The 25,924-nt window shown below is 32.5% G+C and overlaps 1 protein-coding gene and 1 pseudogene across 11 annotated transcripts in view; both read right to left on the bottom strand.

Annotated features, from left to right (window-relative positions):
• The window catches only part of STAG1 (STAG1 cohesin complex component), a 393,663-nt gene that overhangs the window by 64,074 nt on the left and 303,665 nt on the right, over nt 1-25,924 (bottom strand). For 10 of the 11 annotated variants that reach the window (XM_072792608.1, XM_072792615.1, XM_072792617.1 and 7 more), the window contains 6 exons: nt 18,714-18,817; nt 11,139-11,231; nt 10,944-11,033; nt 10,598-10,801; nt 9,385-9,455; nt 7,953-8,040 (listed from right to left, as the gene is read on the bottom strand). In XM_072792608.1, coding sequence (XP_072648709.1) covers nt 7,953-8,040; nt 9,385-9,455; nt 10,598-10,801; nt 10,944-11,033; nt 11,139-11,231; nt 18,714-18,817 — 650 coding nt within the window. The remainder of the gene's footprint in view (nt 1-7,952; nt 8,041-9,384; nt 9,456-10,597; nt 10,802-10,943; nt 11,034-11,138; nt 11,232-18,713; nt 18,818-25,924) is intronic. The other variant, XM_072792616.1, reaches the window with a different exon arrangement.
• On the bottom strand, nt 12,161-12,729 carry LOC140614453 (large ribosomal subunit protein uL6 pseudogene; annotated as a pseudogene).

Raw genomic sequence — 25,924 nt, 5'->3', positions numbered from 1 at the left:
GACTGTACCATTTTGCATTTCCACCAACAATGTATGAGTTCCACTGCTCTCTAAATGATTTGTAGTATTATCTCATCATGCTTTTCACATTCATTTCACTAATGGCTAATGATAAGTTGTTTTTCATGTGTTTGTCATCTATCTTCTTTAGTGAAGTATCTGTTGCTTTTCTTACCACTGAATTTTGAAAGATCTTTATCTTTTTGAGTACAAGTCTGTTACCAGATATGTGATTTATAATTATTTCCCAGTCTTTATGATTATCTTTTCAATTCTCTTAATACTGTCTTTCAAGGGCAGAAGTACTTAATTTTGCTGAATGCGTACTTTCAAAATTTTTCAATGATGGATCATGCTTCTTATGTATTTAAGAAATCTTTAACTTAAAGGTCACAAAATGTTTAACTCTTGTGTGTTCTTTTAGATGTTTTATACTTTCAGGTTTTGCACTTAGGCTTATAATCTAAATGGTCTACTTTGAGTTACTTTGTATATGTGTGAAGTGTGAAATTGAGGGTTTTTTTCATATGTATACTCAACTATTTCAAAACCATTTGTAAAAAGATTCTTTTTCCCAAAGAACTCCCCAGCATCTTTGTCAAAAATCAACTGACCAGATATATATGAGTGTATTTCTTTCTGGATTCTCGATATTGCTCCTTTGTATATGTCTATCCTTTCTTTAGTACCACACTATTAAAGCTACAGTTCAGTCTTGAAATCAGGTATTATAAATATTCTAACTTTGTTATTCTTTTTCAAAATTCTTTTGGTTATTTCTTTTGCTCTTCCTTCCATATAAACTTTATGAATTAAGCTGTCAGTTTCTGACAAGAAATCCTGCAGAGATTTTAAATGAAAGTATGTTAATCTAAGATCAGTTTGGGGAAAACTGACATCTTAACAATATTGAGTCTTCTAATTCATGAATATGATATATCTTCATTGATTAAGATCTTCAATTTCTTTCATTAGTTTTCTGTAGCTTTTTGCATACAGATCTTGCACATATTTTGTTAGATTTATACCTAACTATTTCATGTTTTTTGGTGCTATTGTAAATGGCACATGTTTTTAAAATCTCAATTTCCAGTTATTAAACAAGTGATTTTTAAATTTAAAAAGCAATAGTTGTACACAGTACAGTATCCAACAGTATAATGGTGTTCTATTCAAATTAAGCTTCTTGGCCACTAGAGATCTCATCTTCCAATGACAAAGTCACTGTTGAACAGTTCCTTATGTATCATTCCAGAATAATCTGTCAACTAAAAAATATCCATTGATGGAGATTTTATCACTTCTTTAAATTTATATATCATTCTGCTCCTTGCCTTTTCATTAAATTCCTTCTTACACAGAATATTTAACATCAATAATAATAACTTTATTTAAAAATTTATAGTTATATAGCATTGCACAGAATCAAAACTTAAACTACCAAAGTGAACAGGTTTTCTACTGATCGACACTTTGGTTATTTTAAGTTTTAAATTATAAATAATGTCACAATGAACATCTTTGTACCTACTTCTTTTTACACATGCCCAAGTATACATCTGTAGTCTAAATTCCTAATTTATAAATGTCAGTTAAGGATATGTTTACTTTTAATTTTGACAGATTGACAAATATCCTTCTAAAGTGATTAACACAATTTATTCTTACAATGGTATTTAAGAGTATGTCAGTATTTAAAAACAAAAAACCCAACAACTCTGTTAGGTTTTCAGATACATACATATAGTTTAAAATTACTGGAACAGAAGCTACATTAGAAAGAGGCTGAAACTAAGAAAAAGGAGATAACCTAGTCCTATGATTCACAAGAGAAAATACGAAGGTTAAACTATGGAAATGATAAGCTGAGGTTAAGGAAATGACAGAAGGGCTAAAAGGATGATGGCAAAAGAAATACTGAGGAGGTAGAATTTGAAAAAAAGATAAGTCTCTTGAGATTAAGGACTGCTTTAATATACTGTTATATCCTCAGGATCTGACACTCAAACACATTTTTGGTTAATTATGAATAGGTAGGTGGTAGTCTAGGTGTGTGTGTGTGTGTGTGTGTGTGTGTGTGTGTGTGGTGGCAAATTTTTGATACATCATCCCAAAAAGAGTCAGAAGTGGATAACTGAAATAATTTCTAAGCTCAATCAAAGAAATAAATATTTAGTCTTCTAAGGAAAGTAGGAAAGTATCAACATGCTTCTAAAGAAAATATGACTGCATTATTTATGTAAGTCATAATCTATCCAAGAGTAATAATGTGACTGAAGTTAAACTTAACCCCTGTATTACAGTCAGTTTCAAGAAATGTGTCGATTGTCAGTTCACAATGACAGATTCAGTACCAGCATTTAATCTCTTCCAATTCCCACTGAAAAAATACAAAAGATGTTTACAAAAAATGCAAAAAAAAAAAAGAGTTTGACGTGGGGCAAAAGGGATGGGATATTGTAAAGAATGGTACCAAATTAGCAGCAAACAATGTGAAGAGACAACAAACAGAATTTAAAAGCTTGGTTTGAGTGGGTATGCAATAGCTATCTGACATTAGGCAAATTATTTATTTATTTATTTTTTTTTTAAATTTTTATTTATTTATGATAGTCACAGAGAGAGAGAGACAGAGAGAGAGAGAGAGAGGCAGAGGGAGAAGCAGGCTCCATGCACCGGGAGCCCGACGCGGGACTCGATCTTGGGTCTCCAGGACGACGCCCTGGGCCAAAGGCAGGCGCTAAACCGCTGCGCCACCCAGGGATCCCGGCAAATTATTTATTATCTGTGTTTCAGTTTCATCATCAATAAAAAAAAAATGAGTAATGATACATATTCCATAGGGTTGTCATAAGCTTAAACACATGGATACATGTAAAGACTTAAAGTATTACGTGGTATATAAGGAGTACAAAACAAGTTTTCTGTTATTGATGCCTTGAGAGGCCCAAAGTTAGTGATATATGATTACATTTCCTTCTTTATGGGTTTACTCATACGGTTTTGTTATATAGCAAGTATTTACCAAAACAATTTACAAATATAGCTTATTGGTTTTTAATTTTTAGAATCAATTCAGATAACTGATTCTAAAAATGTAATATATAGACAAACTATATATTAAAGCAGAAGTTTAATATTTTATTTCTTCTTAGATATTACCTAACACAAGATATAAACTTTTAAGTATATCAACAGGAAATAGCATAAAATCACAAAAAAGAATAAGGAGAATTTTTTTTTGCCTTTTTTTTTTTTTTTTTTACAAAAAATGGTATGAAGAAATAATAAGTTCTGAAATGTGGGTTACTAGTTAATAATCACTGAGTTATGGAACTGTAGTAACTTTTAATACCTATCATAGGTTAAAAATTCATTAGCATATGGGAGAGCACAAGCAGATGCCAAATAGCATATTCTTATTCCAGAAAGAAAGGAAATGCTCACAAAAATACTGAAAAGCACACAGGAGAAGTTTGAAAGGAATTCCCTCTGGCTTATTCTACAATAATTTGAGGACCAAAATAAATAACAAAAGGACTCAATTTTAACCAATTAGACAAAATAGGAATAAAGTAGCAATCCATAAGTCCATATGAATTTTAAAAAATGAACGAATAAATGGGGAAGGGCACTATAGCAGAGGGCCAACAAATGACATAAATATATGACAGAATATCACCATTTAATTTACCATTTTGTGACCATGACAGAAATAAATGACTCAGGCAGGAATCAAAAATAGATGCTAACATTATATCAAAGTTTTGTAAGAAATAGGAATATTTACATAGTCTTGAGGAATCTTTCCACATGTAACAAGAAAATGAAAACCACACAGGACAGACTTGATAGACTCTACCTTACTAAAGTGATCAAAGTTAATGTCACCATAACGAACAAATTGGTATCAAGTGCCTCCTGATATGATACATTGAAGACAAATATCATTTGTTATAGCATTCCCATCAAGAATTCCTTATATGGATGAATCTAAACATGTAGATTAGACAGATCTAAGTTAAATACATTCTATAAAATAACTGGCCTGTATTCTTCAAAAAGTCATCAAAGAAAAGCACAAAAAGAAAAAAAAAAAAAAAAAAAGAAAAGCACAAAAAGTATTCCAGATTAAAGAGACAACAAAGAAAAAGACATAACAACTAAATGTAATGTGTTACTATTCCTTGAATTCTGGGCTAGGGAAAAACTGCTATGAAGAATGTTATTAATATGTTTTACATAGGCATATTTATATAAAATAAAAACATATACACATATAGATAGAGAAAGTGTGCAAGTAGGCAGTTGTGGAAAACTATTATGACAGTGTATGAAGCAGATGAAAGGGGAAGAGTTCATTTTCTACAATAACTTTTCTATAATTTGACTTTAAAAAATTATTAGAAGGGGCAGCCCAGGTGGCTCAACGGTTTAGCGCTGCCTTCAGCCCAGGGCATGATCCTGGAGACCCGTGATCGAGTCCCATGTCAGGCTCCCTGCATGGAGCCTGCTTCTCCCTCTGCCTGTGTCTCTGCCTTTCTCTCTCTCTGTCTTTCATGAATAAATAAAATCTTTTAAAAAAATATTAGAATAGGTAAATTCTTTTAAACATCAGTCATATTCTGAAGTTCTAATAGTTAAAACAGTACTGGCATGAAAAAAGATCAGAAAAGAGGAAAGAAAAAAAAGAATTCAGTTAACTCTGAAGAGTGGGACAAAGAAACTTGTAGATAAATGGTTAGTTACCATGGAAAACAAATAGTCAAGCATATGGACAATAAAAATCAGACATCCAGAAAATAAATTTTAAACTACCTTCAGAATGTGAAACATAACTAAAGGTAAATATTCTGGTAGTTATTTGATATGCTTGCCCTAAAAGAGTATTTTCTTTGAATTTTAATTTAAAGTACAGGCTGGCAATCTAAAGAGTAAGTGTCCATGGTCCTATGAAGAACTGGTCGAATCCTGTATGCTTTTTGGATTTTCAGTATTGTGTATCTAAAGACATGATTCTAAAAGCTGCTAAATAGTTTCTATTTTTTTTAAATTTTTAAAAAATTTTTAATAGTTTCTAATTCGTAAAGTAAACAAGGGTATAATCTAGTAGTGATGCACTAAAACTTCATATACACGACTACAGTTTTAAGGATGCATCTAAGGACACAAATAATAAGATATGATCATGGATTGGAAGAACAAATACTGTTAAAATGTCCATAGTACCCAAAGCAAGCTACAGATTTAATGCAATCCCTATCAAAACATCAACAACATTTTTCACAGAACTGGAACAATCTTAAAATCTGTGTGAAACCACAAAAGACCTTGAATAGCCAAAGCAGTCTTGAAAAAAAGAACAAAACTGGAGGTTATCACAATACCAGATTTCACTATATACCACACAACTGCAGTAATCAAAACAAAAGGATACTGGCACACACACACAAAAAATATATATATATGTGTGTGTGTATATATATACACCCACACACACACATCAATGTAATAAAACAGAAAGCCTAAAAATAAACCCGAAATTATATGGTCAATTAATCTTCAATAAAGAAGGTAAGAATATGCAATGGGAAAAAAGGCAGTCTCTTCAACTAATGGTGCTGGGAAAGCTGGATAGCAACATGCAAAAGAATGAAACTGGACCATTTTCTTACACCATACACACAAAAATAAACTTAAATGGATTACAGATCTAAATGTGAGACTAGAAACCATAAAATTCCTAGAAAAGAGCAAAGGCAGTAATTTTTCTGACATGGGCCATAGCAACATTTTTCTAGACAGATATTCTATAGCAAAGGAAACAAAAGCAAAAATAAACAACTGAGACCACATCAAAATAATAAGCTTCTGTACAGCAAAGGAAATAATCAACAAAACTTAAAAGGCAACCCACTGAATGGGAGAAGATAATTGTAGTTGACATCTCTGACAAAGGGTTAGTATCTAAAATATGTAAATATCCAAAATATGTAAAGTTGCATATGTAAATATGCAACTCAACACCTTAAAAACAAATAACACAATTAAAAACTAGGCAGAATACAGGAACAGATATTTCTTCAAAGAAAACATACACATGGACAAGACACATAAAAAGTAATCATTATCGCTCATCATCAGGGAAATGCAAATCAAAACTATAGTAAGATATCATCTCACACTGGTCAGAATAGCTAAATTTGAAAATACAAGAAATAAGTGTTGGTGAGGATGTGGGGGGAGAAAAGAAACTGCTATGCACTGCCGGTGGGAGTACAAAGTGGTATAGCCACTGTGGAAAACAGTATGGAGGTTCCTCAAAAAATAACAAATGATCCCGTAATTCTTTTTTTACCCAAAGAGTACAAAGATATTAATTCAAAAAGATATTTGCACCCCTATGTTTATCGCAGCATTATTTACTATAGGAAAATTATGGACGCCACCTGTGTCCTCTGATAAGATGAATGGATAAAGAAGAGGTGACGTTTATGTATGCATATATACACAAAGGATTATTACTTCACCGTAACAAAAATGAAATCTTGCCATTTGCAACAACATGGATGGAGCTACAGAATAGCATGCTAGGAGAAATAGTCAGAAAAAGACAAATTATGTATAATGTGGAATTTAAGAAAAAACCCCAAATGAACAAAGAAAAAGAGACAAACCAAAATATAGATTCTTTAACTATAGAGAACAAACTGATGGTGAGTGGGGAAATGGGTGAAATAGGTGAAGGAGATTAAGAATATACTGATCATGATGAGCACTGAGTAAAGTATAGAATTGATGAATCACTATATTGTAAACCTGAAACTAATGTAATAACATTGCATGTTAACTATAGTGGAATTAAAGAAAAAAGAATATGTGCCTAAGACTAATAGAGTTTAAGCAAATACCACATGTATTGTTCTTTTACTCACAAAAACTAAAATAAAATGGGAGGAAATAATACATATACAGTAAAAATAAGTAGCAGAAAACCAAGATAACCAAAGAAGACAACAATGTAAGACTATTACAAGTTCTATGACAATAAATGATAGTGTAGTAAGTTAAAACAGAAATTTTGACATAGTTACAATTTCCAGATGAAATAGAGATATGCTATTCTCATTATTTTCTTGAGGAAAATGAGGTAACCAAAACAAATGAGTATCTTTATCATGCCCTTTCAACTTTGAAGAACAGGTTGGGAATATTAGTGAATAGTATTTAGGCTACTGAAAAATTTGAGATGAAGAGAGGATGAAAGCTGAGGAGTTAGCAATAAATGAAGTAAAACAATAAAAGTTAAATATTTAGCTACTTTCCAAAAACTACAATAGAAACACCTAACATAATCAAGGACATTTGTTATTATTTCTTATATAGAATTAAATGGACTATTTTAAATCCCCTCTAGACTAAAAATTTGGTGAATGTCTGCTCTTTCCATCCCAAATTGAATTTAAATAGAATACATAAATTAAATAAAATCTGCTAAAAGTCCCAAGTTTACTTAACTATGGTTCTACTACAAAAAGTAAGCCATATCTAAGGCTTACAATTACCAATCTCTAGAACAGTGCCTGGAATACAGCCATAATCAGGAATTTTTTCAAATTGAATTAAACAAGTTCTGAAATTACTACTGCAGTAATTACTGGTATTTTTCCCAAAAGAGTAATAATGCTTACTTTAGTATTAAATGTTTGAAATATATTATAGCAGAGATTTTCCACTTTTTTTTTTCTCAAACCTGAAGATATATCTATCAGTAACATTAATCACTATGGCAATAATTCTCAAAGGAAACAGCTACATTTAAGAATTATCAACTACTTTCTACACAGATAGAAATCCTGTGTGAATCCTGATTATCCTTTGATAATCCTGTGTGATCTCAGAGAACTTTAGCTTTCTAAAATGACAAAGAAGGAGTATCAATAAACTCCTACCTGTTCTGGCATAGCTCCATGTTCAATTCCAGTCTTCAATAATCTGTAGCAATTACCAAATAGATCCCATTTTGTGAGATCATGAGCACTAAAATAAACAAAAATGCATTAACTTTATTCTAGAGTAGAAGAAAATTTAAATTTGAGCTCAGTTTCAGTGGGTGGAAATATAAAATAACTTTGTTTTCTTATAGAATTGAAAAAGATTGATAAAGAAATATTCTAAGTTCACCCAAACAAGAAAGAAAGAAAGAAAGAAAGAAAGAAAGAAAGAAAGAAAGAAAGAAAGAAAGAAAGAAAGAAAAGAAAAGAAAGAAACAAGGAAAGGAAAGGAAAGGAAAAGAGGAAAAATGAAGAAGGGACAGGAAAAATGAGAGGAGGAGAGGAGACAGAGAATACACAAGCAGATACTATGAATTAATGAAAAGAAACCAATTAACAAAAATATTCATACCTTTAAATGAAGATTACTACACAGTCAACCTAAGCCTGTATTACATTTCATTCTTCCTAGTATATTTTAAAATACATTTTAACAAATCCATCTACAATTTCAAAATAAATACAGGCATTATTTTTGAAAAGGAGATTGTATTTACAAGAAAGGTAAAACTAGGAGAAAGGAAATATGGCAAAGCTGTAGGCTTCTTAATTGAAATAATGCTAACATTTTATTTTCTCATGAGTTCTACAGTTAAAATAGTAGATCAATGGCTGTTAACTTTTATTTTGAAACGTCAAAATATTTTCAAAATGAAGAGTTTATTTTTCCACAGAATTCCAAACAAAGTACTTGTGTATAAAGGAAGGTCTTGAATCTGAAGTATTCATTAATTTAAGGGCTATACTTAAAACATTCTTTTACCAACAAAGATCTCTATTTTCCTTTCTTTATGGAGAAGCATACCTTCTTATTAACAAGGGACATGTTAATTACAATTTTAAAAAGATACTTCATTAATCTGAGTCTTTTTTCCTCATTCAAGCCTAGCTATTCTGTCTACACAATAAGAGCACAATAATAAACAGACAAACAAGAACAATTTAGGACAAAAAGATCAAAATATAACTTTCATGGCCTTTCTCAAAATCTTTTTTCTTATTTAGTAAGATTTCCAAAAGTTATCAACTGAAAATTATACCTATAAAACTCTAAGCCTATAAAATAAGCCCATCTAATTTGTTACTAATACTGATTAACAAATTTGTACATTTGTAATGCTAAATGGTAAATCTTATGATAAATCTTACTCCTTAAGTAATCAATAAAACCTCATTATGTATCTGAAGAAAATCTGAATTTTTCTTTATGAAAAAAAATCACATCTTGTCTAAAATTTCCCATTGCTATAAGGATGTTAAATATCCTAACGGTCTACTTTTATGTTGGCAATTATAATGTTATTAACCAAATCTAAGTAAAATGACATACTTATGAAAAGAGGTTAACCGCTTTAATGTGGAAAGAACATTGTAAATGTCATCATCATCAGCTTCTTCTCCCTATAAATAAAAAAACAGACATTATTTCATTACCATAACTTTAATCTCCTGAAATTCACATGAAAGTCTATTAATATTTACTGCCTAAGAGAATTATTTTTTTTTATTATCTAGAGCACATATTCACAATGGTAAATAAGAAGGTACAAATAAGCAAAAAAACACAAAATAAAAAACACCTATAATCATAACACTCAGAAAGAAGAACCATTTTTGCATTTTAAACAATGTTGTAAACATTAACATTGCCCACTTTTCTGATTAATACTTTAGAATAAATTCACTGAAGCTGCTGAGTGAAAAGGTACATACTTCAAAGATTTTACTGACAGTTTGTTACTTTTGCAGCTTAAAATCACAATGAGAAATCAAAAATTGTTGAAAAAAAGTAAAGGTTAAGATTAAAAGTTAGAAGTAGGAAAAAACTGGTTACGTGGATTAAAAAGAAAATCCCATCACCCTGGCCATCAGAACACAGACAACAGTGGAGGTTCCAAATTGCTTCACAGTGATTGGAGGGAGAAGGAATCATAAAAATTATTATAAAAATAATCAGTTGGAGATGTTTGTTGTTATCCTGGGCATACAACTTAAAAGGGGCTGTCCCTTACAAGCACACTTATTTTTATGTTCTATTCATTAGCACATCATAATAGTTTAGTAATATTAAAATGTAAATTAGGTTCCAGGAAAAGAAAGTTAAAAAATGAATTAAGAAAAGCCAGACCTTAAAAAGATTTTTCTTAAAAGAGAAAAAAATTTAACTTTTTTTTTTTTTTTTAAGGAGGAGGGGAAGGGGTGGGAGGAAGTGAGAGAGAGAGAGAGAATCCTAAGCAGGCTCCATGCATAGCATGGAGCCTGATGCAGGTCTTGATCTCACAAACCTGAGATCATAACCTCAGCTGAAATCAAGAGTCTGACGCTTAATGGATTGAGTCACCCAGACACCACAAAACAGGTTTTTAAAATAAAGTATAATCATGATTAATCATTACAGGATGAACAGTTGTAATAATGCTGCTAAGATGTGAACAAGGTAGAGAATTCCACTAGATTTTACTTTAAAATGGAAATGATTTGCACATTCAACTTTGAATCATTAGCCAAAATTATCACATACACGTGTTAACTTTAAGACAGACCTCTTGCAGCAGATCTTCCACAGAATGATTGAATCGATCTACAAACTCGTCAATCAGCTGACTTCGAGCTATGTCAACTCTGTTTTGAATGGTGTATTCTTCACTGCATAAGATGCTATAGGTTTTACTGCAGGCTTCTAGAACATCTGATTCTACATGTTTCTCCACAACAAACTTGATCTGTTTTAATAAAGCATCCAGATGCTGAGGAGGAAAAAAAGAAACACTATGATATTTAGACTTATAAAAATAAGCATCTGTCAAATAGTAAGCCTAGATTACATGAAAATGAAATAATCCAGTTAATTAAACTGACTATAATAGAATTAATTTCATGGTATCTTACCTTTTCCATTCTACCTGTGCTATAAATTTCTAGATCAAAATACTGTGGGATTTGTAGCAAGTTTGCTACCTTCTCTGCATCTGCAGAATACTAGAAGGAGGAGAAGCAAAGAAAAAAGAAGTAACTACTTTAATAGTTCAGTCTAGTAAGCAAACTTAGTGGCATATTATCAGAGAAACATAAATGAAACTATACCTTTGATAGCAACATAGGAAGTGTGATAATAAAATGCTCAGTCAATTTGTTTCTATCATCAATTTGAGTTTTTCTTTCTTTGGCAGTTAGCACCTAGAAATAAAATGAAATGGGCAAAGAATATAATGTCACATAATAATTTATAAATCTAGAATGTTACACAGAATGTGAAGCATTAGTGAATAATGTATTCGAGAATTTTCAGGAGTTTAACAAACTAATTACGAAAATAAATATCTCTAGTTTTATGCTTATTTCTATCACCACAACATTAGAAATACTGTAATAATTACTTTATTAAATAGCTACTTATTTAAGAATCACCACAGTTTAGATAAATTACTACTTGTTTAAATAAAAACAAAAATAAATATTTCTATAAAACCAGTCATGAATACAAAAATATTGGAACAGTGAAATAATTTTTTCTGGGGTTTTAACCTCAATATGTTAACAGTAATCTCCCCTATGTTAAACACACTTTTCTAAAAATACTTTAGAAAGTAATGCTTTTTTTTATTGTCAGCAGCTAATAAATTTTCACTTATTTTTAAAAGCATAACTAACAATGTCTCTGGACTCATTTATATTTAGTTGTCCTTCTAAGTTCATAAGTCTGTTAGGCAATAATCAAGACATAGGGGTACAGACTGATATCACTGAACAAACTGAAGCTGATAATGCTCCTCACCTTGTCCCATGTTCAAACTAGTTAAACCATAAATGGTTCCAAAAATAAGATATTAAAATGCAAGTTCAGTCAAAATAATCATTTCCCCAAGGTATTTTGCATTTTGTTATTATTTCAAAGAAGAAACTTAGCACCATAATGTTGAACAGTTTATAGAAAAGAAGCATTCCAATATAAATTATCACTTTATAAATATAAGCTCTAATTTTAAAAATCAATATAGCTTTTATTACACCTTTAAGATATCCCAAATAACTGAAAAATCTGGCACCTTGTTTCTGTAGCAGGACAACTTAGATTTTACTCATCAGCCTGCTGAGCTGTTTCTTTTTCAGAAACTGATACCTTTCCCAAATTTTCTGAGATCCTTTTTTACTATTGTGGTTTGCTGAATCAAAATAGCTGAGTTTGATACAAGTTCACGGTCATTTCCTTCAAGAATTAACTCATCTTTCTGGGCCTGAGATAATGAACAAGCAACACCTGGCTTCATCCGAACCCTGTGGATGTATTTTTTACCCAAGAAATTTTGGATTTCAATATGAGAACCACTGTCCTGAATAACAATGTTGATGAGGAAGTGAGCATACACAGACCTCATCTTGTAACAGAAGCCCAGTGCAATGCTCTTGATAATGTTCTGCATGTGGCTATACCTAGCCATTTCTTTTCTATTTCTCTCAAGTTGGAGCCTCTTCTTTTTCATTCCAAGGAGACTTAGTTCTACAATGATGTGATTCAAGTCTCTTCTCAGGTCTCCTTTGGGGCTCTTTACGATAATAGTGCATCCCTTCAGTGGTGATGTTGACATAATAGTCTGATTGCTAAGAATGGTCTTCATCATTCTCACAGATGTTTGAGAATATGTGAAAGAAGTAATAGGGTCTCCTATCTGATTTCTCTTCCAGGAACTTTATTGTTTTTCAACCTCTTAAAACACAAAATAATCACTTTGGAATGATGTACAATATCGCATTTAGTTTTGCACAAAGTAACATAAGGGACTACATATAAAGTGGAATATATGTCTAGGAATATATTCAGGGTATTGCCATATCATGAAATTCATCTGGCAATGTATGAAAGGTCTAAAGATACTGATTTTAGAGAGATAGCTGTCTTTGATTAAGTGATCATATGTTAGGCAGTCTATATGCATGAACTCACTTAATCCTCAAAACCTCTGATGGGATGGTAAAAATGGCATACTACCTATGAAGGAGAAATTTGCCAGTATCTAACAAGTTTGTACACACAATTTTCCTCTGACCTAATGATCCCACTTTTAAGTAATCTACCTCACCAATACAAGTGGTACAGGTACGAAATGATACAATATTACTCACTGTGAATTATTTTTAATAGTACATTATTTCTAGTAGTAAAAGATTGGCAACCCAAAAGACTCTTAATCAGTGTATTCACATAATGGATACTACACTACGCAGCCATAAGAAAAGGAGGATCTCCAAATATCGGCATAGAGTGATATCTAGGATATACTGTTAAATAAAAATGTAAGGTACAGAACTCTATATAAAATAAGCTATCTTTTGAGGGAGAGGAAAGAGGACAGAGTACATGCATTTATCTGTGCTTGTAAAATGAAACACTGGAAGGATATCTGAAAACAAATAAAAATGCTTATTCGTAAGAATGGGGTGTAAAGGGAGAAATAAAAATATGAAAGATTTCTCTGAATGTATGTTTTTACATGGTTTTGACTTTTTAACTATGTAAATATTTTATGTATTTCCAAAAAATAAAAATGGGAAAAAATACAAAATCAAAGATGTAAAATACCTTGTTATGCTAAATTTAAGTCATAAATAACAATATGAATATGTAATTTAAATACAGATATACAGAGAAATATATACATGTTTCTTAGCTCTGAATACTCAAAGTGTCCATCAGAAATAATCAATTGACAATCAATTGAGAATACTCTTAGTGACAAAATTTTAACTTTAAATACTATTCCATTAAAAGGCACCACAGCTTGGAGATTCCTGTGCTAGGGTAATATAAGAATTAGCCTTCAATGTGACTTCCAGGGACCTCTGCCTCCTGGTATTCATGTTCTTATATAGTCTATTCGCATACTGTCTAAGGTTGACATGTATAAACAATAGAGGACCATGGAAATGATGTTAATGTGACTTTTGAGAACTAGCTCATAAAAGAAACAGAGTCTACCTTACTCTCCTTTGGATCACTCATTCTGTTTTATTCTTGCTTGGATCATTTACTCTGAGGGTGGGGGAAAGGGGAAGCAACCATGTCATGAAAATATTCAAAGTTCTACTGAGAGGTCCAGAAGTTGAGGACCTAAGTCTCCCACTAACAATCAACACTAACTTGCCAGTCACAGAAGTAAGCCATTATGGAAGTTTTTTTTTTTTTTTTTTTTTTTTATGGAAGTATTATTAACAACCAGATCTTCAGAGGCTAAAGCCCTGGTTAACATCTTAAATGCAACCCTATGAGAACCTTAAGCCAAAAAAACAGCTAAGGCACTCCCAAGTTTCTGACCCACAGAAACTGTAAAATAATGAAAGACTACTGTTTTAAATCTTTAAGTTTTAAAGTAATTTTTTCCATAGCAATAGTCAACTAATATAAACAGTAAAGGTAGAAAGTGAACTTGGTGAGAAAACAAGAAAGCACACAATAAATGATTAAGATATGTCAGAAGAATAAGAAATGTTTAGCCTGGACAGGCTCTCATCTCAGTCAAAGTTGGGACAACACATATTTTCAAAACTTTTATTTTGGAAAATTTAAAAACTAATAATTTATCATTATTGCCTCTTTAAGTCCCTACAGTTCGTTTTTTCTTTAACATTTTAAGGCAAATTCTTGGTATATCATTTCACTTCACCCATAAGTGTATATTTTTAACAATGAAGACTTAAGAATAATAAAACCTGGAACCTCCAACAAAATGAAACAATAACGTCTTAGTATCTTTTCATACCTAGTCCATAGTTTTCTCAATTTCTATTTTTCAGATTTCTGTACATATATACACACACATAGATAATACACATATATGTACACATATATACACATACACACATATGTGTGTATATCTGTCTATCTATCTATCTACCTACCTACCTACCTACCTATCTATATATAGAGAGAGTGCGTGCGTGAGCAAGCGAGTGCATGGGTGCTAGCATGCATGCAAGCTGGAGGAGGAGCAGAGGGAGAGGGGCAGAGAGTATCCTGAAGTAGATTCCCTGCTGAGCATGGAGCTTAACACCAGGACCTTGAGGACACGACACAAGCCGAAACCAAGAATTGGATGCTTAACCAACTGAGGCACCCAGGCACCCCTCTCTATATCCATATTTAATTAAGTTTTGATATGGTTGAATTCATGTCAGCCATTTTGCTATCTTTAATCTCATGGGTTTTTTTTCTTTTTTTCCCTGTTCCTTCTTTACTACTTTCTTTGGGGATTCTAATATACTCTTTAATTTATAATAATCAACTTTAGGCTGATATTTAATTACAGAAAATATATCCATTTTGCTCCAACATAATTCTATTTCTCTTACCCTTTATTTTATTGTTGTCACATAATCTACATATCTTATAATCTTAATACCTGAGTGCTATAATTATTGCTTTAAATGATCTTATGTCCCTTTTAATAAAGAGAAAAAAGAAAAAATGTATTTGTATTCACCCACATATTTATCATTTCTAGTACTTTTCATTCCTTCCTATGGATTAGAATTACCATCTGGTAATTATTCTTTACAGCTTGAAGGGCTCCTTTTAGTATTTCTTTTAAGGCTGGTCTTCTAAGCAACATGTCTGTGAATCTTTGTTTATCTGGGAATGCTTTTAATTCACCTTCATATTTGAAAGATAGTTTTGCTGGATTTAGAATTCTTGGTTGGCGATTCTGTTTTCTTTCAGTGACTATGGTATTCTATCAGTTTCCTGGCCTCCACTGTCTCTGATAAAAAATTAATTGTTAATCTGATTAAAACTGCCCTCTACATGACTTGTTTTCTTTTTGTTGCTTTCAAGATTTTTTGTTTTTGGCATTAGACAGTGACTATCCTGTCTAGAGATGAATCTTTTGTGTTTACCCTACTTGAATTGTGTTAAGTTTCTTGGTTTGTGGATTAATGTTTCTTATCAGATTTGGAAAGTTTTGGCAAATATTTCTTTGAATGTTTTTCTTTCCTGTTTCTTTCTCTCAATTCCTTTCTCTCTGGAACTCTCATTGCACAAATTTAATTAACTTAATGTTGTTTCACAAGTTTCTTGGGCTCTGTTCTTTTCTTCAATCTTCTTTCCTCTTTGTTCTTCAGAATGAATAATTTATATTTAATAATTAATTTAAAAAAAGATTTTATTTATTTATTCACGAGATAGAGAGAGAGAGAGAGAGAGAGAGAGAGATAGGCAGAGGGAGAAGCAGGCTCCATGCAGAGAGCCCAATGTGGGACTCAATCTCAGGTCTCCAGGATCACACCCTGGGTGGGCTGAAGGCACACTAAACCGCTGAGTACCCAGGCTGCCCAAATAATTTTTATTAATCTATCTCCATGTTCAATGTTTCTTTCCTGTCATCTCAAATTTGCTATTAAGCCCATCTAATGAATTTTTAATTTGTCATTGTACTTTTCAACTCCAGAATTTCCATTTTTTCCTTATTTCTGTTACATATTGTCCTGTAAATCTTTGAACATATTTTCCTTTGATTCTTTCAACATATTTATAAAAAAGGCTCTGAAGTTTTTGCTAAATCCAACAATTAGGCTTACTGAGAAGCCATTTCTACTCTCTGCTTCCTTCTCCCTCCCCCCATGTATGGTCATATTTCATTGTTTCTTTGCATGGCTGTGTTTTTTCTGGAAGAGTCAACATTTTTAGGTAGTATATTATAGTAATTATGAATTTTTAACTTATTTTTCTAAGTTTTATATTTAAAAAAGTAATCTTTAAATTTCAAATCTATAAGGGTTCTCCCCTCTGAGACCAAAGTTAAAAAGCATATTCAAAGTTCAACCAGTTCTTCAAAAAACAAGAAGTGTCAGTGGGAATGTGGAGAAAAAGAAACCCTCGTGCCACTGGTGGAATGCAAACTGGTGCAGCCACTGTGGAAAATAGTATAGTGTTTTCTCAAAAAGTTAAAACTAGAACTATGCCACAATCCAGTACTTACACTACTGGGTAAAATACAAAAAATACAAAAACACTAACTTAAAGGGATACATACACCTTTATGCTCATTGCAACATTATTAAAATAGTCAAATTATGGAAGCAGCCTGGTGTCCATCAATAAATGAATGGATAATGAAGATGTGGTGTTTATATATACATATATATAATGCTCCTATTATATATATATAGATATACTGGTATATTTTCAGCCATAGAAAACAATGAAATCTTGGCAGTTGTAATGATGTGGATGAAGCTAGAGAGTATAATGCTAAGTGAAATAAGTCAAAGAAAGACAAATAGCGTATGATCTTAATCATATGTGGAATTTAAGAAAGAGAGGAGCAAAGGGGGTAAAAAAAAAAAGAAAAAAAAAGACCCACAAACCAAGAAATAGACTCTTAACTATAGAGAACAAACTGATGTTACCAGAGGGGAGGTAGTGGGGGGTTTGGGTGAAATAGGTGATGGGGATTAAAGAGTACACTTATGATGAGCACTGGTAATGTACAGAATTGTTGAATCACTCTATTATATATATGAATGTATATATAAATGTAACAATGTAACATATAAAATAGTGATGTGTGTGTGTATATATGTATCATAATGTTAACTATACTAGAATTAAAAAATAAAAACAAAAATGACAAAGAGAAAACAAAGTCTAGTCAGTTCTTAAGTTTGCTTTTGAATTTTATTTTCCATTGGGTAATCTCAGGTTTCTCAGTAGCCAGTGATGTATGGAGAGCTCATCTAATTCTTTTTATGGCTTTCTCATTCCCAGGATTTCTTAATTAGATTCTTGGTTGGTCTACTGTTCTTCCCATCTGGGACCACAACCTTTGAATATCACAGCTGTGGGTTTTTCCTTGGTTGTTTCTATCATGTTTGCCATTTCTGGTTCACAAAGCTCTGGACTTTTGTCATTTGTACCATGAATCTGCCCCCTATGAGTGCAAAGCTTCTGGTTTCTGCCGATGTACCACTCTTGTAAAATTATATCGAGTCTGCGGGGGTGCTGTGTGGATTATAACCCTAGACACAAAGGCAGTAGACTCGTGTTGCTTTTACCTGAAGCTTTGGTAGTTTTTAAAAAATAAATGCTTCTCGATGTGTTTTTTCATCTTTGGTAAATTTCCAGAGCCCTTTGATATGTTTTTTGGACAAATTCTGAAGTTTCATGCTTGCTTGCTTTCTTTTTTTCGTGCAGAGAGGAATTACCCACCTCTGCATACTACCAGAGTTGGTCTCTGTATAGTGATTATCTCAATTTATCTTTAATAGCACTAAAACCTGTATTAGCCCCATATTACAAATAAGGGAATTAACACACAAAGAAAAATTACCTATCCAAAAAAAAAAAAAAAAAAAACAGTTGCTAAATGCAGGAGTAAAGATAAGTGTTTGCTTTCAGAACTTTCTGCATTTTTAAAAGATATGAACGTGAAAATTATTATAATACTAGAACAAAAGCAGGTAGAGAGAGGTGCTTTGGGAACATGGAAGAAAAGAATTTATTTCTGAAACCTAAGTAGTAGATAGGATATAAAGACAAAGCACCACAGCATATATCATTTACAAAAATACCATGTTTTATGGATACATATACCACTAAAATTTTGAAATATTTAAGATAGTTAAATACATTAAAAGTCTTTTTGTAGACTTCTCACTAATACAACTTACTCTCTTGCCAGTACCCCTTCCCACTGGAGGATGTGCCTCGGCAGCTTGACGAATTGTACAAACCATTAGCTCTATAAGAGCACTCTCTTGACGGTCAGACATTGCTAAAGTGAAACAAAACGCATTAGTATGAGTAGATAGTTCTACAATAACCATGTATTAAAGAGAACACAATTATAAAAAAGTACAAACATATTCTATTACTGATTAAGGACTGAAGGTAAGCTCTATCTTTTGTATTTATTTTGCTTTTTTATGAAGTAGTATGTACTTATCATAAGTCAAACAAGAAAGAGATATAAAAAGGAAAAAGAGGATACCCTCTGGTTTCTTCTAATACCTAAGTCTTCTCTAAGATCATATTTATGAATTAAGCAGTACCAAGATTTTAACTGTCTTTCCTTCTAGATCATTTTAAGGCTCACAACATAGGATGTCTTTTTTAAATAAAAAAAAGCGCTATACATATTTTTGAAAAGTAATAAATTTTGATTATCTTTCAAGTCACTATATCTACATATGAATAATTTTCTTAAATAATTACAAGTTATTACATGAGTGTTCCTCAATTTAGTTCCACAATTACATGAGTGTTCCACAATTTACTCAAATTGTTTCCATATGTTGTTACTATAAACAAAGCAGTAATAAATATCATTAATACTATATATTTATGTAACTGATATTTTTATTTTTGTAAATAAATTCCAAAGAGGGTAATGGGTCAAAGGTTAAAATTTTGATATTGATAAATATAAAGTTATTTACTGTAATCCAAACCTCCAGCTGCAATGGTGATGTTTGGTTCCTCATATCCCTGGCTAGCAGTAGATGTCATAATCCTTTCTATTTTTGCCAATTCAGTGACTGAAAAATGGTATTTCACTCTTATTTTACTTCTTCCTTCCTACTAATTAGTGAAATGTATTTTCTTGTTTATTGACTCAGAATTTTTTTCTGAGATTTTTCTATTTATTCTTTGCCCATTTTCTACTGTTATTCACCTTTTTTGTACATAAGTAGTAACTTTGTCTCTGGATGAGAGAGAACTCTCCCAGTTTTTCCTTTTGATGTCAGATTCTTCATGGTATCTTTTGTCAGACAGAAATTCTTTTTAATAGAAATTGTTAATTTTTACAAAGTCAAATCTGTACTGAGTTGTTTTATATCTTCTGGCTTTTTTTCCTTTCCAGTTTAAATGAGACATAATTGACATATAACACTTTGTAAATTTAAGTTGTACAGTATAACGATTTGACATATATATTGTGATATGATTATCACAAAGTTAACCAATATCCATCATTTCGTATAGATACAAAAAGACTTCTGGATTTCTTGTATTGATTTCAAAGATTTCCTTTTCTGAGAGATTATAGAAATATATTTTCTAATTTTTTTCTCTTTCTCTAGCTTTTATATCTTTACTCTGGAATTTATTTCTGCTGATAGCACGAAGTTATGGGCCTATTTATTCTTACACCTAAATAGCCAATTAAGCCTCCACCACTGTTAAGTAAACAGGCTTTCCCTGCTGAATTTAAATGTCACATATAAACACTTTAGAAGTGTTTTAGGTTCTCATATATAATTAGACTATTTCTGGATTCTTTATTTAGTTTCACTAATCTATATATCTATTCCTATTATAATGCCACACTTTTGATGATAGCTGCTTTAATCTTGTTCAACTAAATGTTCAAATTAGTTGAATTAAGTTATATATTAGTCTTTTTTCTAAATATTTTCTAATTTCTATATTGCTAGTAGCAAACAATTACGCATTCTTTTATGTGTAAGGTACTGTTATGATTTATATGTATTAACTTGTTTTATCCTCAAAGCAATTCTAAGAGATAAGGGCTAATATTTTCACATTTTATAGGCAGGGAAAATGAGCTACAGAGAGGCTGAATAACTTCTGAAGTACTTAGCTAGTGGTAGAGTCAAGACATGAACCCAGGTAGTCTGATTCAGAGTCTGTGCTCTTAAGCACTATGCTATACTACCTTTTAAACAGAAGGAAAAAAATTCTATATAAACTTTGAAATCATTTTGCTGAGTTCCTCCTCTCACATCACCTCCCAGAACTCTCAAACCCATTGGATTTGAACTGATATTTTATTCATTCATTCATTCATTCATTCATTCATTCACTCAGAAAGAGAATGCAATAGGGAAGTGGGAGAGGCAGAGGAGAGGAAAAGAGAGAATCTTAAGTAGGTTCCATGCCCAGTGCAGAGCCTGATGTGGGGCTGATCTCAAAACCCTGAGATCATGATCAAAGAAAAATCAAGAGTCAGATCCTTAACCCACTGAGCCACCCAGGCACCCCTTGAACTGGTATTTTTAAAAAGTCAGACATTACATGGGAAGAACCGACATTTTAATAACATTTTCAGCCAGCAACAATACATAGCTCTTTATTTTTGAGATTTATCCAATGTCATTAAAAAAAAAAAAACATTATGGTTTTCTTCACACTATCTTGTACTTTTCTTATTGAATTCATTCCTATATATTTTTAGAGATAGGTTTTTGGCACTAATTTAAATAGCTTAATTCTATCTCTCTCTCTCTCCCCCTTTCTTTGTATACTTATTTAACATTACAGGCCAATAGATATGGGAATTATAGAACAGATTTAGGTATAAATTAAAGAGATTAAGCTTTAGAAGTTTATGTTATTTAAAAAAATGGGCAACAACAATGAAAAGGCAAAGGCATAATAATACTGTCCTTTTTATTCTAAAATCACCTTGTATAAGAATATTTTTGTTCATCCTAATTCAATCATTTTTGGTTTTAACATTTTAACTGTTTTAAGAGAAACAAATGAACTTCAGCCTTTCTTAGGGAGCCACATGAAACAGTTTCAGCTTTTCCACATTATACTCCCTGGTTAAAAGCCTAATAATAGGAAAAAAGCTTCCTACTCAATGAAACAACTAGGTTTCTATTTTTATAATTCTAGAATTTAATAATTTTTCACATTTGGCTGCAGATAAGGCTCCTTCTAAACCTTCAGAAACCACTGCACATCATCTCCATTTTCTCACTATTGATTTTACTCACATCATCTTGAACTGTGGCTTCTCTCCTTGCCTACCACTGAAAAGAAATGCTTTAAAGTCACCAACAACCTGAGTCATCACTAAAACTAATAATCTTTGCATAGCCCTTCTTCTCCTCTGCAATATGTGATATTATTAGCCATCGATCTCTTGAATATTCTCTTTACTGAGCTTCTAAAGGGTATAATTCTCCCTTATCTTTTTTATTTTTTAAAAAGGATTTATTTATTTATTTACGAGAGACAAAGACTGAGAGAGAGAGAGGCAGAGACATAGGCAGAGGGAGAAGCAAGCTCCTCACAGGGAGCCCAATGTGGGACTGAATCCAGAACCGAGGATCACGACCTGACCCGAAGGCAGGTGCCAACCACTCAGCCACCCAGGCATCCCATCTCTTATCTTTTTATATAGCTTGCTAAGGCTCTTACTCTTTTTCTCTTCCTGCTTTTGTCCCCTATCCATAATCTTTAAAACTTGGCCTAAGTTCTTTTCATAATCCATCTTCCTCTTCCATATTTTTATTGTCATTTCCCATAGAGACCATTGCCACAGTTATCTAACTGGCCTTCTGCCTATTCCAAGCATGTGTATGAATAGCATTTTTCTTAAAATACAAACAGGATCATATCACTCCCTTGTTTAAAATCCTTCCATGTGTTCAAATATAACAATTATAAAGATATTAGCAGACTTGAAAAAAGCATAGAAGACTCTAGAGAATCCCTTAGGGAGAGATAAAAGAATTAAAATCTAACATTCAAAATCAAAAAGGCTATTAATGAGTTGCAATAAAAAATGGAGGCTCTAACTGCTAAGATAAATGAGGCAGAAGAGAGAATTAGTGATCTAGAAGACAAAGTAATGGAGAATAAAGAAGCTGAGGAAAAGAGATTATAAGCTATGGGATCATCATGGGAGAATTTGGGAGATAAATGATACCATAAAGTAAACAATATTAGGATAACTGGGATCCCAGAAGAAGGGGGGTGGGCTGAAGGTATATTGGAGAAAATTATAGCAGAGAATTTCTCTAATTTGGGAAAGGAAACAGGCATCCAAGTCCAGGAGGCACAGAGAACTTTTCTCAAAATCCATAAAATAGGTAAACACCTAGACATATAACAGTGAAACTTGCAAATTTCACAAAGAGAAAACTCTGAAAGAAGCTCAGGATAAGAGGTCTGTAACCTACAAGGGTAGAAATATTAGAATGGCAGAAGATCTATCCACAGAGACCTGGCAGACCAGAAAGGACTGGCATGATATATTCAGGGTGCTAAATGAGAAAAATATGTAGCCAAGAATACCTTATCCAGTTAAGATCTCATTCAAAATAGAAGGAGAGATAAAAAGCTTCCAGGACAAACAGAATTTAAAAGAATTTGTGATCACCAAACCAGCCCTACAAGAAATATTAAAAGGGATGCTTTAAGTGAAGAGAGCCCAAAAGTAATATAGACCAGAAAAGAACAGAGACAATCTCCAGAAACAGTGACTTTACAGGTAATGCAATGGCACTAAATTCATATCTTTCAAGTTACTCTGAATGTAAATGAGCTAAATGCCCAATCAAAAGACATGGGGTATCAGATTGGATAAAGAAGCAAGACCCATTGATATGCTACCTGCCAAAGAATTCAGTCTAGACCCAAAGAGACCTCCAGATTGAAAGTGAGGGGGTGAAAAACCATTTATCATGCTAATGGAGATCAAAAGAAAGCTGGAGTTGCAATCCTTACATCAGACAAATTCGGTATTAAACCAATGACTGTAGTAAGAGATGAGGAAGGACACTATCATAATTAAAAGGGTCTATACAACAAGAAGATCTAACAACTATAAATATTTATGCCAATAACATGGGAGCAGCAGCCAGTCATATAAACCAATTAATAACAAAATTAAACATATTGTTAATAATAAAATAATAGGGGACTTTAACATGCCACTTACAGCAATTGAACAGATCATAAGCAGAAAATCAACATGGAAACTTGGGCTTTGAATGACACACTGGACCAGATAGACATCACAGATATATTCAGAGCATTCCATCCTAGAGCAACAGAAAACACACTCTTCTTGAGTGCATGTGGAACACTCTCCAGAATAGATCATATACTGCACCACAAATCAGGTCCCAACTGGTACCCAAAGACTTGGATCATTCCCTGCATATTTTCAGACCATGATACTTTTTTAAAAAAAGATTTTATTTATTTATTCATAAGAGACACAAAAATATAGGCAGAAGGAGAAGCAGGCTCCCTGTGATGAGCCTGATGTGGGACTTGATCCCAATACCGGGATCATGCCTCAAGCCAAAGGCAGATGCTCAACCACTGAGCCACCCAAGTGTGCCCAAACCACAAAACTTTGAAACAGGAATTCAATCACAAGGGGAAATTTGGAAAGAACTCAAATACGTAGAGGTTAAAGAGCATTCTACTAAAGAATGAATGCACCAATGAGAAAATTAAATAATTTTAAAAATTCATATAAACAAATGAAAACGACAACAGAATTGTTCAAAACCTTTAGGATGCAGCAAAAGCGGTCCTAAGAAGAAAGCATATAGTAATACAAGCCTTTCTCAAGATCTCAAGATCTTAAATATACAACCTAACTTTACACCTAAAGTTGCTGGAGAAAGAACAGCAAATGAAGCCTAAACCCAGCAGGAGAAGAAAATTAATAAAGATTAGAGTAGAAATCAATTACATATAGAAACCAGAAGAACAGAACGGATCAACAAAACTAAGAGTTGGTTCTCTGAAAGAATTAGGATTGATATGCCACTGGCCAGACCTGTCAAAAAGAAAACAGGACTGAAATAAATAAAATCATTAATGAAAGAGGAGAGATCAAACCAACACAGAATACAAACAATTATAAGAATATATTATGAGCAACTATATGCCAACAAATTAGGCAATCTGGAAGAAATGGATAAATTCCTAGAAACACATAAACTACCAAAACTAAAACAGGAAGGAACAGAAAACCTGAACAGAACCATAATCATCAAGGAAATTGACGCAGCAATCAAAAATCCCCCAACAAACAAGAATCCAGGGCCAGATGGCTTCCAGGGGAATACTACCAAACATCTAAGAAGAATTAATACCTATTTTTCTAAAGCTGTTTCAAAAAATAGAAATGGAAAAAAACCTTCCAAACTTGTTATAGGAGGTCAGCATTAATTTGCTCCCCAAACCAGATAAAGATCCTACCAAAAAGAAAGAATTACAGACCAATATCCCTGATGAACGTGGATGCAAAAATTCTCACAAAGATACCAGCCAACAGGATCCAACAGTACGTTTAAAGAACATAGGCAGCAACCTCTTTGACTTTGGAAGCAGCAAGTTCTTGCTAGACAGGTCTCCAAAGGCAAGGGAAACATAAGCAAAAATGAACTATTGGGACTTCATTAAGATAAAAAACTTTTGCATGGCAAAGCAAACAGTTGACAAAACCAAAAGGCAATCTACAGAATGGGAGAAGAGATTTGTAAATGACACATCAGACAAAGGGCTAGTATCCAAAATCTATAAAGAACTTATCAAACTCAACACCAAAAGAACAAATAATCCAATCAAGAATGGGCAGAAGACATGAACAGACATTTCTCCAAGGCAGACATATAAATGCACAACAGACACATGAAAAAACGCTCAATATCAAACGGCATCAGGGAAATACAAATCAAAACCACAATGAGATACCACCTCATACCAGCCAGGAGCCAGGATGGCTGTAAGTTAACAAGTAAGGAAACAAAATATGTTGACAAGGATGTGGAGAAAGGGGAATCCTCTTATACTTTTGGTTGGAATGCAATATGGTACAGCCATTGTGGAAAACAGTATGGAAGTTCCTCAAAAAGTTGAAAATAGAGCTGCCTTACAATCCAGCAATTGCACTACTGGGTATTTACTCCAAATATACCAATGTAGTGATCTGAAGGGGCACCTGTACCCCAATGTTTATAGCAGCAATGACCACAATAGTCAAACTATGGAAGAAGCCCAGATATCCACTGACAGATGAATGGATAAAGAAGATGTGACATATATAATGGACTACTACTCAGCCATAAAAAAAAAAAAAAAAAAAAAAAACAAAAAACAACAA

This window comes from Canis lupus, chromosome 22 (genome assembly GCF_048164855.1).
Source record: "Canis lupus baileyi chromosome 22, mCanLup2.hap1, whole genome shotgun sequence".
Lineage (NCBI taxonomy): Eukaryota > Metazoa > Chordata > Mammalia > Carnivora > Canidae > Canis > Canis lupus.
The sequence above is the reverse complement of the archived record's forward strand: the minus strand, read 5'-3'. Positions and strand labels throughout refer to the sequence as shown.